Genomic DNA, 15,455 nt, shown 5'->3' with positions numbered 1-15,455 from the left:
GGTGGCTCCGAGGTGGCACTGGGGGTTTTGTGGCGGTGACTTTGCGGTGGCACTGGGGACTCCGTGGCGGCCCTGTGGTGGCTTTGTGGTTGCACTGGGCACTTGGTGGTGGCTCTGAGGCGGCCCTAGGGACTCGGCGGCGGCCCCGCGGACGTGCCTGCCGTACCGCGAAAGCCCCGCCGGCCCCTGACACCGCCCCGTCCCCCCCCCGCCCGGGGCACGCCGCTGCCCGGCCTGGGCTGCCCGGCGCCTCCCCCGGGCCAGCCCAACAGCCCCGGGCGGGAGGGGGGAGGCGCCCCTTCCAGCGGGATGGTTGCGCCCGCCCCCTTCTCCCGTAGCAACGAGGCCGGCGTCCGGCGCCTGCAGCCGGGCCGCCCGGTGCGTACCGCCCGCCACCTCCCGGGCCGGGCAGCGCCGCCACGTCCTCGGCCGGGAGTGGGCCGGGGTCTGAGGAGGGACTTGGGGTGAGGGGGGAGCGGGGCCCCGCCGGGCTGGGCCCAGCGGCGGTGAGGGCAGGAGGTCTGGGCCGGCAGGACAATGGCGGGCTGAGGGCCGGGCAGGTGGGTGGCCGGGCGGGTGCACAAACGGGTGGATGGACGGACGGACACGCAGGTGTGGGTGATGAGCGAGTTCCCCTCGTGTTTTTCAAGACGCTGGAAATGTCGGGCAGGGTTTGGATTCCTCAGAGGGTCAGAAGTGGGTGTCCCCCTGCCACAAAGCAGGGCGTGGGGAGCAGCTCCCCCTCCCTCAGGGTGCCTCGCTCTGTCCCATCGCCACAATTAGCGCAATTAGTTACTGCCCTTGGGTTGCTTCCCCTGCGCCCCGGTAGCAATGGAGGCTGTTGTACTTCATAAACGAGACAAACATTGTTGGAGTCACGGTCTAAATACTTTGTGTGGTGTCTTGTAGCACCCGCCATGGCTATAACCTCAAAACTGTGGTGTAACCTTGTCATTAAGGCTCTCTGTGTAATGAGCAACGCCGTTTGTCATCAGTCTTGCTGTTCCCCCCTGCGTCCTCAGGTTCTAGCGGTGGTTGCGCGGTGCTTTCCCATGGAGAAAGGAATGCATTTAAAAACCCGGAGGAAAATCAATTTTAAGACCACGCAAATTGTCGGAGGGAATGGGCTGCTATAAAACTCGGAATTACTTTCAACTCCTTTTTTAAAGTAGAAGAGATTTGAAGTAGAGGATAATGTTTAAAGCAGTTTGTTGAGAGTGCATCGCCTTGTCTGAGCTTATATTATATGGCTTAAATTATAGGAAGAAGGAATTTCCGCATATTGGTGTCTGGGTAGTGTAGTAGTTGAGGTTCTGGCTACCCACAGATAAATAGATTTCAGATAAATGACTACAAGATTTCAATTTGTGGTTTTGCTTAGGGGTTAGATTATTTTTAAAGTACTTTTTTCTGTTGCAATTTTTAGCTGTTTTGAACCTTATTTGAAAGAAAAGAGTCCATTTTGTCAAAGCTTTGGATCAAAGAATTGAAGTAGAGGCAACAGATCAAAAAGCTCTTACCAGACATTGAGCAAGACACGTGGGAGTTTTGACTTCTTGGATATGTAAAGCCTGGATTTACCGAGAAATTGTAATTATAGTTTTGCCACGATGACACACAGATGCTGCAGCTAATGTTGTGTCAGCAGTGCCATTAGAATACGCTCTCATTTTGAATAGTTCAGTTTAGCATAGTACAAGGTACCTGGTATATCTAGGAAATATGCTTTTCAGGTGTGAGAGAGCATGACTGAACTGCTGGAAAGATGGGTGTTTCAGCAGTCGTGAAAATTTTTTTGAAGGTTATTATAGCTAAAGCTGGGGTGGCTTGGTGCCAGGCAGATGTTTGCCATTGAAGAGCGGGGAGATGCTCCTGGCTGCAAAGGGGCAGCAGGGAGTGAAGGGTTATTGAGGTGGGCAGAGGATCTGCTTTCAGGAAGACATCTCATCTACTTGTGATGAGCTAAACTTTTTTTCCACCCGCCTTGTTGAAGGGGGGTTCCAGCCCTGAGGAAAGTGCTCCAAGTAGGAAGGGATTGAACGCTACAAACATGGCATGCAGCTGGCCTCCTGCCCACAGCTGCCAAAGTGTGACACTAACAGGGCTCTGGGCAGTTTCACTGCTTTTCTTCAGGATCTCTCGAGCAACCAAGAAATCCCTCGAGCGCGGGCTGTTTCACACCATCAGCAGTTGCTCTAGCAGAGCTGGCTGAAAGCTTGGGCTGCCTTTGTGTGCTCGCTGCAAAATGGAAGTTGTTCCTTTCCCCGAGCAGTGACAGCCTCAGCAATCCACGCCAAGCTCTGCTGCCCAGGGATGAGGGTCCGGGGTTACCTTTGGATGGAGGATGGGGAAGAAGCTCCCCAAATCAAGACCTGCATGCTGCTTGTTTTTTGGGGAACAGAAAGGTGGAAGGTGCCATTGGCAGAGTTGGAGGCTGGGGAACAGTGAACTGCTCTGCAATAAGCCCCTTGGCTCAGCAGCTAGGCTGAATAAAAGAGAGAGGATCTCTCTTCTCATCTTTTAAACTAATCCAGAGACCGTTCCCGAGAGCTGGATGGGAACACCAAACCACCCACTAGCTGGAAGCTGGCACCGGAGTGAGCTCCTTGCCAGACTCTGGTTTCTATCTCCTTGCTGGAAACCCTGGCCACATCCCAGAAGCTGGGGTGGCAGAATAGGATTCCCTTTGTCCTTAGCATTTCTCCCATCTCTATATCAGCTTTAGCATGCTCAGACAAGCTGTTCTACTCATCTGTCTGGGGAATTGCTGGGAAAACTTTGGAGGCCTGTTTTTGTTCTTTATTTTGGGTGGTGTGTGTCAGGTTTTTTTGCATTTACAAACACCAGACCTTCCCTCTGTGCAGCTGTGAGAGCGTGACAGATGGATGGTTTTGAGCTGGACACTGAGTAGGGGGTTGTTTTATTTTGAGGTAAGTGCTCAGCAAGGACTTTATGGAGGTGTGAGTGAGTACATGGGGAGCAAAGCAGTGAAGAATTAGGCCTGCTGTGGGCAGGCTTGGTACACACTTCCCCCATCACAGGAACTCAGCCATCAGCAGCAGCAGCCACATTATTTTGGTTCTAGGCAGAGATTGCCAGTCCTGCTAAATTGGGAGTGGGCTCAGTCACTCACCCTACTAAAGGTTCAGATGAACTTTGCATCCTGGAGTTAGCTTTTTTGAATTGGGTGGATTTAGGATTCTGGTCCTAAGAGGCAGAAGTACAGTAAGTCACATCACCACCTCTGCTGCTGCACCCAGGAAGAGGATGCTCAGGTGACATATCAGGGGAGCCACCGCAGGGTCGTTCCACCTTGCTGCTGTTCTCTGTGCCAGTGCAGCAGGCACGAAAGAGTCCAGCAGTGATTCATCAGGAATCCTTGGATCTAGGCTGATACCAATCAATCCTGCTGGGCTGCTAAAATAGATATGGCCAGAGCATAAAATAGCTAATAAAACCAAAATCCTCCATGGAAAATGCATTCTTCAGGGTATGAGGTTCCAGTTGCAGCGCCAAAGAGAAGCTGAGGAGAAAGATTTGAGAATTTCTAGCTTGAAGGAGGGGAGGGGGTATTATTGATCTCATCTCCCAAGTCTCTCCAATCTGTTTGTTTACTCTGTTTCACTTAAAGGATTCGCATCATGGTAACCTTGATTTATTATCTGATTTCTTTTTTTGAATCAACCTCTCAAAATTGTGCACTGGCTTGAACCTGCAATAATAAACCAGCACAGTTATTCCCTCTTATCTCCGGCATTCATGTAATGCTTTCTCTGCTGTGTGTACCCGATTCATTCTTGCAGAGACAGCAAGGTGAAATTTAGAAAAAATTGCCCTCTCTGATCAAGAGTATAGGATGAGCAGAGTTTTCACTCCATTCAAGAGCAGAGAGGACATTGCAGGAAGGGACCCTGTGTTGTCGTCTCCAGACATGGTCAGGATGTACCTCCAGGCACGTACTGTGCCAGCTGTGGCCTGCAAGACCAGGCAAGGGCTTTCTAGTGCTGGAAGACTCCCGCAGAGCAGCCTGTTGTGGGGCTTGGCCTCCAGAAGCAAGCAAGGCAGACGTGCGGTCCTGGCAAGGGTGCAGGACACAAACTGTTAGGCAGGTAGGGCTGGATGAGGAGTCTGGGTCTAGCACTGAGCAGGAATTGATGAATAAGCTGTATTGCACTGGTGTAGCCTTGAGAGACGCCGTGGAGAGCTTTGACTCATAATTTATAGGAATAAGCTATGCGGGTATACATATATCGTTACATTGGCACATGTGTGTGCAGGCTGGAGGGGCTGGTGTCACTTTAGCTGTACTAATTGGTTACAGTAGTCATCTCTGTGTTTAGACAAGCCTAAAATCAAGGGTTGCATTATCATCGTGCCAGAAGTCCGAGGGCTGCTTTTAATTAGTATCTCTCAGTGTGCAAAGGTTTTTATAAAACAAAGCCGTACAGCTGTGATGTTTGCCTGGACTTGTGTCTCCCAAGGTGGAAGAGTAGAAGTTATTTGTGAGCTGAGATCACCAGCAAAAATATCCCCTGCAGAATGAGAGAGTGGGGAGCTTCTGGCTCTGTTTTAATATTCGTTAGTCGATGCTTAAACATCTCTACTGAATTATTTAAATGAAAGAGTCAGACTTTACACCTGGGAGTAGCTGTGTTGGTATCTAGGCTGTAGCCTACTCACACTGGAGTCAAGTGTGACAAGGTTTTTAAGGGATTTGGGTACAGCAAAAGTAGCATTTCTGTTGTAGTCCCAGTTTGCTCAATTCTCTTGGCAGCCTCTTGAATGCTGCCACAGATCCGGGAAGCCCCTGCTGCTTCAGGAAGGCAGCTTTTCATGCATATATTGCTGGTTTTCCCCCTCCAAAACCCATTTGGAATAATAAAGCACTCTTCTTTCCTGGGGTTAGTGAGCCATTGAGTCAGGCACGTGAGACCAGTGGCCCCCAGGTCGTGAAGGCAGCACTTGGTATCAAAGCAGGGGGTCAAGCCTACCTTGTTACCCACTCGTCTTAGCAAGTCAATGATACCCAGCGCAGTGGGAGGGCGTGGAGGAGTGCCAAAGAGTGTTTAACAGGCTCAATGTCTTTCTACTCTAGCAAGCCCAGAGTTGCATCACAGCATTGTTCTCCTAAGAAGATGGATAAAGCAAAGAAGGATTTGACAAATTCTCTGGGTGGAAGCCCCAACCCTCCTGATACCAGCAATGGGGCTTCATGCTGGGACTGCAGTCCAGGAACGAGTTTGTTGCTTCCTGATAGCTACAACCAGGAGCCAAAAAAATGCTCAGCCTTTAGACAAAATATGTTTTACACTGATGTCCCCACTCCAGGAGCCTCCAACATCTCGCAGGTAAGTGCAAAGAGCAATTCTTTTTCTACCGCTGTCCTACAATAGCAGGACCTATAGTATACCTGGTATGGAGAAATATAGTTTTCACCCCAGGTCCTAGCCTTTCATTTTGGTCAGAGGCCTTTGTGCAAGACCTTGACTCTTAGAAAATGAAGCCATAAGGCTCTTCCTGATCATAGTCGTGCTGCATTCCTCAGTGGCCGGTGCTATCACTGTTGTCATGATGTTGCCTGGGTTTAGGATGCCCTCTCAGCCTGGCAGGCATATGGTTGTGACTGCAGATGATATTTGGAAGTAAAACCCTAATGAGTGCCTGCCTCATCAGCCCCCAATCCACATTGTAAGCTGACATCAGGCTGCACTCTGCTGACAAATCCCCTGCCTCTCAGTGCATTGTGCTGAAGTTTCCAGGTATTTGTGCCTCTCTGAGCCTTTTCTTATCATTACTCACAGTCTGAATTGACCCTAAAGCTCTGGTAAAGTTGGTCTTGCAGTCTCACTTTCTCTCTGGACCTCTGTAACCCACCCTCCCACTGTGCTACAACTGCTCTGTTATCTCTGACGCTTCCTTCACATGCTGCATTTCAGGATGTTTGTGCTGGCCCCTGTATGTACCATGCTTTGCTAAGACAGGCAGACCTCGAGCAGCACACTCCTAAAGGTAAGTATACTGAGAGGAAATGTGTTGTGGCAGGAAATGAGGCCATAAACTCTTCTGGTTGCTTATAGTGACCATTCTGGGAACTAGGCTGATGACTCTAGGGTAGTGCTCTGTTTTCACTCTCCTGTCAGTGCCAGGAATGGTGCTGAGCTGCTTGAATGTCCCATGAAAAGCAAATTTAATTTAGAGGTGGAGCGAGGTGATCTGACTGGGTGGTAAAACCATGCTCCCTCTTCTCCTGGTTATATCTACTCCCCCCCACGGTTCAGGGTAGACTGCATTGCTGCGTATGGGAGTTTGGTCCCACAGGCCATGTGCCAGGAGAGCACTGAATTTCCATGTGTTATCATTGGGTATGGAGCCAGCAATGCCCCTGTGAAAATGGGACCTGCCCAAGAGAGCTGTATTCAGGATCTAGGTACCCATAGCCAAAATCATGGTCCTGTCTCATTTATTCACTCTGTATCCAACTGCACCCTAGAGTGGCTTGTTCTCCCTAGATGCAAGGGTTCTTTATGTATACAGACCTGCCAGTCCCACCTGCTTACAACAGCTTGTTGTATCATGGATGCTCAAATATAGGAACAGAGCATGGTTGAAAGGTTTGCCAGTGCTGTCCTGGCCCCTAGAGCACTCTCGGGGCTATGGATCATAGGCTGGCAGTGGATGGGGAGAAAGTGTGCATGTGAGAGGATTTTAGTCTTAGAGAAAGATGGTAACTATATATACCACCTTCCTGTACTCAGAAGTGACATTTATTTTCATGAGTGAGGACAAATGACTGCATCCTCAAGTGAATCTTGACAAGCTAGACTCATCCCTAACAAGTGGAGACAGATCTCTATTTATGATCTGCTGCTTCTTCAAGGGGGAAGAAGCTATCAAGCTGGAAATGTAAATGCAAATGAAACGCTAAGTATTGACATAAATAGTTGATAGTGCACAAAGTGCCATAATGGATGGTGCCATGGATTTTGCAACAATGAAGTGACAAAATTGGAACAGCTGTGCTCTCTGACAACAAATATAAATCAGGGCCATTCTGTAAAGACCCCAAGTAAGAGATATGCATGAGGCTAAAGGAGCTGTAGTAATTTCTCTGCATTTTAGGGATTCCTCAAAATTATTGTAAGCATCCATGTTGGTATGGACAATGGAAACGTTTAGGATCGTATTTATTCGAGGCTAGGAATCCTTCCTAAGAGAGAGGAGTAGAGAGAGAGGAGCCAGTTCAGGGGCCATTTAAGAAGGGCAGGAGAGTGACCTCTGAGAGGACCCTTTCTGTACCTGATCATCCTGAAACCTATCTGGCTTCAGCATTATTGACTGCTCTGCATGATTGGTTTGAAATCAAGGGGTCACATCCATGACGCAAGCAGAAGCACATGGAGCAGGGTGAAGGATTGGTTCCAAAGCTTGGTGTCCAAAATACCTGCTTGCAACCCAGATCCTTAAGTTTCTCCTTGGTAAAGTGTGAAAGTTCATCAAATGAAAAGCTCTCACTCCACTAAAATCTATTTTTAGCTCAATGCTTAGCTCCGTCTAGGGAATAGTGCTCTTTAAAGCTTGCATGCAATTACTTAATTTAGGTTAAGCTTCGAATTCCCAGTTTGCTGCTGTTCTATTATTTGCGGCTTGTTTAGCAATATAAACAGTTTGATTTATTTATGGGGTAAATGACATGGTTTAATTTCAGCCAGTTGTTGGAAATGTATACGTTTTGCTTAGTTCAAATTTCCATTGAAAACATTTGGCCAAATTGTGAGATTGTTAGCTGTTTAACTCAATTTTTTCTCATACCACTGCTGATGTGAGTGGGAGGTTTGCTTGAGCAAAAACTGAGGAGAGGTTTGTCCCAAGAAGGTGTGAATAGGGACTTCGACATATAAAGATCACCTGAGCGGCTTGTTTTCTCCTGTAGTATTCATAAGCCCTTTATCACGATCTTGACCGAGTTCCTCCCAGCTAGGACGGACTCTTGGTCTGCAGCCACCCCAGGGAGGCAGGGGAATCCCACTCTTCTCTGAGAGTGAGGGAAGCCATGCACTAGAGGCAGTAACTCACCCACCATCATGTAGGAAGTCTGTAGCAAAGCTGGGAACAGAACAGAGCTCTTTAGAGCCAGGACAGTGCCCTACCTCCTAATAAGGTGCATGACAGTAATTCTCAGCAGAGGCTTCTTCTATGCCGTCCTTTTGATACTGGAAAACCATAATGACATATTGCAGCAGGAAAAAAGGTCTTCCTGATGTTTGCTTTATTTCTCTCACAAATCTGGTGAAGTGACTTCTGCAGACAGCCCAGGAGACAGCAGAGTCCTGTGTGTGTGAATGTAAAGCAGAGCCATGTCTGGTGGTTTCAGACCTGTGTTTCTCTTTATCTCTTAGTCACAACCTTCAAGATGCCTGATGACTTTGGAAGTGTCCTGGATAAACAAGTGATTGGACCAACCACTGAGAACCTCATCAAGTCGGATTTCCCAGTACAATCATTTAAGCCGAAAGTGCAGATTCCTTTCCAAGGGCTTCCAGGGCAATGCTCTCGGAAGATTGAAGTAGAGAGGTAAGTTACCAGAAAGTGGCTAGAGGCATCATTATAGAATGGACACAGCAGATTAAGGTGTTGATGTTTGCCTAAAGATGTCAAAAATCTTTAGGAAAATATTACCCTGTAAGGCAGTTGGTCTCCAAAGTGGGGTGTGCACATTGCAGGGGGTGCACAAGACAATTCACTGGGATGCAGGAAGAAAATGTTTTTTTAAATAGTGTTTATTTCATCTTTTTCTCATCCTTTTTTAATTTCTATTTTCGTGTATGCTGTGTTGTCATGGTTTAACCTCGTAGGCAGCTAAAACAACCACACAGCCGTTTGCTTACTGCTCCCCACAGTGGGGGAGAGAATCAGGGGAAAAAAAAAAACAGAAGTAAAAGTCATAGGTTGAGATAAAGGCAGTTTAATAGGACAGAAAAGGATGAAAATAATAATAATCATGATGATAATAGAATATACAAAACAAGTGATGCCTAGCACAATTGGTCACCACCTGCAGACCATCGATGCCCAGCTAGTTCCTAAGCCACTGTCTAAACCCCCAGCAGCTTCCCCTAAGTTATATACTGAGCATGACATCATATGGTATGGAATATCCCTTTGGTCAGTTGGGGTCAGCTGTCCTGGTCGTGTCCCCTCCCAGCTTCTTGTGCACCCCCAGCCTCCTCGCTGGCAGGGCAGTGTGAGAAGCAGAAAAGACCTTGACTTGGTGTAAACATTGCCTGGCAACAACCAAAATATCAGTGTTTTATCAACATTATTCTCATCCTAAATCCAAAACACAGCAGTATACCCACTACTAGGAAGAAAATAACTATCATCGCAGCTGAAACCAGGGCATCTATAATGCACATAATATATTAGTACAGTGGTACATGTGTATAATTTTTAAATTGGACTAAATGATTGTTGTAGATCCCTTCCGACTGAACTATTTTATTCTATAAATGAAGAAATAGACATGTATGTGGTGTGCGCTCAAAATCTTTTTTACTGATAGGGGTGCACGATCAAAAAGTGCAGTTGTAGGCATGGGAGCCCTTCTAGGCGCATTAAGTGGTTATTTCCCCATCTGATTCAAAACAGGAGGAGACAGCTATACCTCAGCTTTGATATTGCTCAGCTGTTAGCCAGCAAGGGGATAGACTCCAATCAGCTGATGCCAAGGCACCATGATCCTGACAATATGCCTACTATTGAGGAGAAGAAAGATCCTGTCTTTCCCATCTACCTCCCATTAAAGGTAAGAAAGCATGTTTGCCGCTCATGATCTATCTCATTGCTTATACTCCAGGATGTTTCTGGGAATTGCAGGACACTTAGCCATCATTGATACAACAAGTGATAAAAAAGGAAGTGCTTGAGAACAGGGTTGGGCCCTGAAGGATCTCTACAAGATGCTGAGCGTCTTCTGCAGGGTGCCCACAACTTCCATCAGAACTAATAGTCCTGGAGGGTGCTCCTCACTGTCATTTGTGTGTCCAAAGAAAAGGTATCATCTCACGTTTCCTTCCAAATGCAGTAGTCAGCAGTGTTATTGCATGAGACCTCTCTCAGTGGTGGTCTTTGCTCCCTAGGAAAGGGCTAGAGGTACTGATATTGCTGTATGGGAGAAGATTGTTGATCAAAGATCAGCACGGCTTTTGCACCTGAACTGTTTTCCATTTTTGTAGCTCATTTAGGAACTGCATGTTAATTTTCCTTTCATGAAATTTTGTATCGGGTGTTTTCTTCTCTCTGAAGTAAGATTTCATTTCACTCATGTCCTGGCTTTTTAGATATTTGACAATGATGAATATGACTGTCGAAATCCAGAAGAGTGGATCTCACTAGGACTGGAGCCAGGATCTCACGACAGAAAGCCAGTGCCTGGAAGAGCACTTCTACCTACAGATGATGTACTTGGACACGGTAAAGCTTGAATGAGATACTGCTCAAGCAAGGCAGTGCCAACAGTTACAGGCCCGTTCAGCAGAAGGGAGCCTGTAGATTCTGATGTATGCAGTTCTGAATAGCAGAAAAGCAGTATTTTGTTCTGACCAGGCTCAGGCAGGCAGAGCAAGAGACCAGGGATCTCACTGACTCTCAGTCCTACCATGGACTCACTGTTTCCACTTTTTTAGAAGTAGTCTCTGCCTTTTGCCTTCCTGTTTCTGTGCCTGGAAGTCAGTATAGTCAAAATTTCGCTTTATTGATACGTAGGTATCATCATGAAATTAGTTAGCTTGCACACAGTATGTTCTGCCTGGATTTCACTGCAAGAGCAGGGTCAGAAGTCAAGTTCAGACTGCAGTGAAAATCCAGGTAGTAAATCTGTGGCCAGTTAAGTGATGTGGACATCAGAAATGCTAAGCTGTAAGACCTGAGTTCATTATTTAGTTAATCACAACAGAAATGATGTGAGATTGACTGAGATTCAGACTAGTAAGTGGATTTGACTGTAGCATCACCGCTCTGATCAGGAAAGTCCATTTGCTGTAGCTTCCAGGAGAATGGACTAACCCTGTTTTAATCCTTGATTCTCTCAGAGGACCCCAAAAGCCAGAAGTTAATCTACAAGTGGATTGATGTTGGTGTTCTGGATTACGACAAAGAGACAGAGCTCTACTTGGTCCATAAAACAGATAAGAATGGGCTGGTACGGGATGAAGAAGGGAGACCCATCCTTAATGGAGGAATAACTCCAGAAGGTGTGTTTCAAGTAAGGCCTTTAGGGACCTGGCATATACTGTGAGAGCCAGTTCATTACCCACGCTGGTCCTAGGTAGAGATGGGAAGGATGTCAAGAAGTCATTTAATTCCCTTCCCTGTTATCACTCTTGACATGTGTCTGTTTAACCTGTCTGGAAAAACCTCCAGGGGAGAGAAGTCCACACCTTAATTTGACAACATATTTGAGGCCTTCCCTTTGGAGATACCTTTCTTTTTTTTCTGGCTCCCATCTTTCCTGCCTTCAAGAAAAGTTAAATGATGGTCTTTCTGCGCAATGCCATTTTGAGGGGGAATGTGGACAGATTAAGATGAAGTACCCTCCTCTTGAAAGGTTTGGAGATGCTGCTAATTCCATGCTCCTTGTCTCTTGCTCTCCTCAGCTTTGGTCCCTCATTTTGATCTCCACTAAGCCAGCCCAATTATATTGTCCATCAAAAAGCTACTGTCAGCATTGCAAGCCATTCTGAGTTTCATTTTCCCTATAGACTCTTGTAAGCTTTACTTTCGTTTCCCAGGAAGAGCCCCATTGTTGTCATGTCAGTACTGGGTGCCACGAGTTTGCCTACTGTTTCTAGCTGAAGATCCCCAGGTGTTCGCACAACGGGTAGTTTCTGCCAACAGCTTGCGTAAGAAGACACAGGCGCTGCTACTGTATCACCTGTATGTGGACTGCATGCCCACAGATGGTCTAAATAGCATCAGCGAGAAGAGCCTGCAGAGAATGAAGCTGTTGGCTATGCATACTCCCAAACTGAAGAAAGAGAAGAGGTAAAGCATCAGTACATGTCTGGGGTCTCAGTCTTCAGTCCATTAACATTGTAGGACTTCATAGGGCTATAAAACAAGTGGCAATGGAGGCAAATCTTGAGCATCCAACTCACAGACCGTGGATCTTGTCTGCCTTCCAGCCTGTGCATATGCACACCACCCTCTTGCCCAGAGTCTCATCAGAAATAGGTAGGACAAGAGCCCCAGGGACACATGTACAGGATGGGTGATCTGTCAGCATTCCCAGATGAAGTAGATGTACTTCATATGCAGATCCACTGAGCCATGCTTATACCTGCAGTTAAGTGGCCTTCGACAGCTGGAAGGTTGGACAGAAATGGCATGGTTGACCTTGCTGTCTCCCTGTGCTTTCAGGGAACAGATAAGTCATGGCTGAATTGATCTGCAGACCACCAGCTATCTCCAGAGAGTTGGCGGTTGTCTGCTGGTGACTCTTCTACCTATTAACAGCTGCTAAAACAAATCAAAAGATGATCTGCACAGGGCAAAGCAAACAACAGGAGATCTCCACCTGGATATAATCGAGTGTCTCTTTGAGATGCAGTTCATATCAGGAAGGTGTTTTAAGAGTCCCTGGGCTGATGAATCATGAGCTGTTGATGGTGTCACTGGGAATCAGCCATGACTGATTGCCCTGCTCAGAGACAGGAAGGTGTGAAGGGCTGCATGGTCTGCCAGCCTAAACTAGAGAGTAGGAGCATAATTAGTCTCTGTTTGTGAGCAGAAATACAGGCATAAAGTACTCTGCCTGCTCAAGGTGAAGGATGATGATTTCCTAGGGCAAGCAGAGCAGGGTTTCAGCACTTATGCTCATGGTCTGGCTGAGGAAACTGATGTCAAGAGGTGTTCAGCAGGAGGGAGTTGGGAGGACAGCTCAGATAGCCCAACTTTTCCAGAACTGACAGCTAGCTTCCTCAGTTCTTGGTTATTTCCCCCTCCCTCTGTAACGCTTCTCCCCAGTGGAGATTTTGCTTCGATCTGAAAAGACACTTGAGAAGGCTGCAGTCCTAGGCCCAGGTCCTCACTTGCCTCTGCCATTAAATGTCCCGTTGATAGCTTTGCTGGTTGCTTCATTGTCTGCACAGCTCTCATAATGCATTCAGTAGTAGGTGGGCTTCTGGGTTAGCAAATCCAGGAGGGAGGGAGTGAAGGGTGGGTTTTGCAGTAAAGGTCCAGACATACTTCTGCTCAAACACCATGGCTTATCATTGTTTCCATATCTTGTAACAGGGTATTAGACCGTATGTGCTGCCTGGAGAAAGAAGTGAGATTAGACTATGAACATACCATGAACAGGATGAACTTTGACAGAGTCATCACTTCCAAACCTCAGATGTTTTCTTATGTCACCCTGCCAGACAAAGAGGAGAAGAAAGTACCAGAGACAGGTACGGGACACAGTGAAACGGTTTGAATTTGGCATGGTTATAGGACTTCTTGTCTTCGATGGGATTCATGCTTTGTTGTAGAAACTCTCAGGTTCGTGTTAATGATTAGGGCTCATGAGGGGCAGCAGCAGGAGATTATATGAGACTTTTGAGTATGTCTGCTCTTTTTTAGGGTATATTTGCATGTTCATGTTACCTCAGTATGGCACATTACCTAAGCTGCAAGTGTACCCTTAATGGCACCAAATGCATGGCAGTGTAATTAGCTTAACTGCCTTCCATTTGCTGTGCTCAGCTGTGGCATGCCTCAGGTGTGACAGAGGGCTCAGGCTCTTTTAGAGTCCCAAACCGGAGGAAAATGACCACAGTAAAGATGGGGGGTGGGCATATTTTGTGCACTTCAATCTTCCGAAGGTTGGAATGCCTTGAGGTCGTTCACAAGTGGCCTCTCACAGATGAGGTGACTCAGCTGTGCCTTGGAGCCTTGGTGGGAAGATTCTTCAAGTCCAATGTTCTTTCTCATGGAAACTTCATGAGCCAAAGCCTCAGGAAGGTCAGGCACCAAGACAGTCCCTCAGCCCCTAACAGGAGGCTGCAGAAAGTCTCTGCTGCAGAGCAGAGACTCTCTTTTATCCAGCCATCTGCTGAAACTGCTACATGATGAGGCCTGTGCATCAGAGGACAGTCCTTTTCACAAGTGCTGTCCCAAAGGAAGCTGTACTCTTCCTCTAAAACAGAAGCTGGGATGGCCATTGCAGACAATAACATGTTCTTTTTTTGGTGCCAGGGCTCATCTGGATCCCAGACTATCCTTTTGATGAACGACAAACAGAATTCAACTTTGTCTCACTCCTCACCAGGCCAGAAGTCATCCTTCTCCTTACACAGGTGCAAGATGAGTGCAACAAGGCAGCCACCATGCCTCTGTTTAACACAACCTTAGGCAAGCATCTCTGCTTGGAGGAGTTTGAACAGATCCAGACCCAGTCCTTCGCTCAGGTGAGCAGAGGAAGCGGTGGGGTGAACACATGGAGCAGGCAGCAGGACTGTTAGTGTGTATTAGACAGATGCAGCAGCTGCAGATCAATTCCCTGGAAACAGAGGAGCTTTCAAAGGAGACATTGTGGGTAGAGCAGGCAGGAATTTGCATGTGCATGTCAAATTTGTTGGGATGTGGGGAGAATGGGCTGGAAGAGCCAGAGCCCCCTAGTTAGCATCAGCCAATGCTGACCGTGCTCTTAGTCATGTGTTGAACAAGTGGCCACATAGGGCTACAACCCCTCTTTCCTCCTCCTGGTCTCCACGCAGATAAGAGTCCTGGTTGGCACTCAAAAGTTTCCAGGTTTTTTGTTTTTATTTCCCCATCCCTCCAGCTGCAAGGCACAAGAACTTTGATTCCTCCTGAAGCACTCACAGGGGTAATGCTTCTCTACACTCTGTGTTCTTTATGTACTTAATTAAATTACTCTGTTTGCAATGCCAGCAGACAGACTAGGACAAAAATTTGCAACTCTGTGGTAACTCTCGCCAGAATATCTTCATGCCCTCTAAATGAGGGCAGGACATTGCACCCTGGATGTGGCCTCAGGGAGTAGCTTGCGCAGGGTTACACAGTAAATCAGTGGCAGGGGGCGTGTGCTGGTCCTTCTCAGTCCCATGCTGTTTCAGCTAGGCAGTGCTGTCATCCACTCGGTGACTGAGGTTGTTTTATTGCGCACAAACAGCAGCTGCCTGTGGAGCAAAAGTGACACTTGGTGGTATTTTAATAAATTAAAACACTGCAGAATGCTGCTGCCCTTGGCTGCTTCTCTTCTTTCTCCTCACTTGTCAAGAGAAGACAACATTCTGTCCTTTACTTGCTCATCATAGTGTCTACACAAGTTTTTATGACGGACCCTGACACAGGCAGCTCCAGGGATACTGCTCTATAGAAAAGAGAACAAAAAGGAAACACTGTGTATAAAAAGAAAGAGTAGAGCAATCCTGCTTTTTAATATCAGGCTTTCT

The 15,455-nt window shown here is 47.1% G+C and overlaps 1 protein-coding gene across 1 annotated transcript in view; it reads left to right on the top strand.

Annotated features, from left to right (window-relative positions):
• The first annotated feature begins 350 nt into the window (after positions 1-350).
• DNAH1 (dynein axonemal heavy chain 1) overlaps positions 351-15,455 on the top strand; it is a 76,012-nt gene continuing 60,907 nt past the window's right edge. Inside the window, exons 1-10 of the mRNA XM_054838129.1 lie at positions 351-378; positions 5,096-5,348; positions 5,937-6,009; positions 8,397-8,571; positions 9,646-9,802; positions 10,338-10,470; positions 11,088-11,249; positions 11,787-12,039; positions 13,291-13,448; positions 14,236-14,447. Of these exons, the coding sequence (XP_054694104.1) occupies positions 5,136-5,348; positions 5,937-6,009; positions 8,397-8,571; positions 9,646-9,802; positions 10,338-10,470; positions 11,088-11,249; positions 11,787-12,039; positions 13,291-13,448; positions 14,236-14,447 (1,536 nt within the window). The 5' untranslated portion in view covers positions 351-378; positions 5,096-5,135. The remainder of the gene's footprint in view (positions 379-5,095; positions 5,349-5,936; positions 6,010-8,396; positions 8,572-9,645; positions 9,803-10,337; positions 10,471-11,087; positions 11,250-11,786; positions 12,040-13,290; positions 13,449-14,235; positions 14,448-15,455) is intronic.

Source organism: Grus americana, chromosome 11 (assembly GCF_028858705.1).
Source record: "Grus americana isolate bGruAme1 chromosome 11, bGruAme1.mat, whole genome shotgun sequence".
Classification (NCBI taxonomy): domain Eukaryota; kingdom Metazoa; phylum Chordata; class Aves; order Gruiformes; family Gruidae; genus Grus; species Grus americana.
This window is presented reverse-complemented; position numbering and strand designations above follow the sequence as displayed.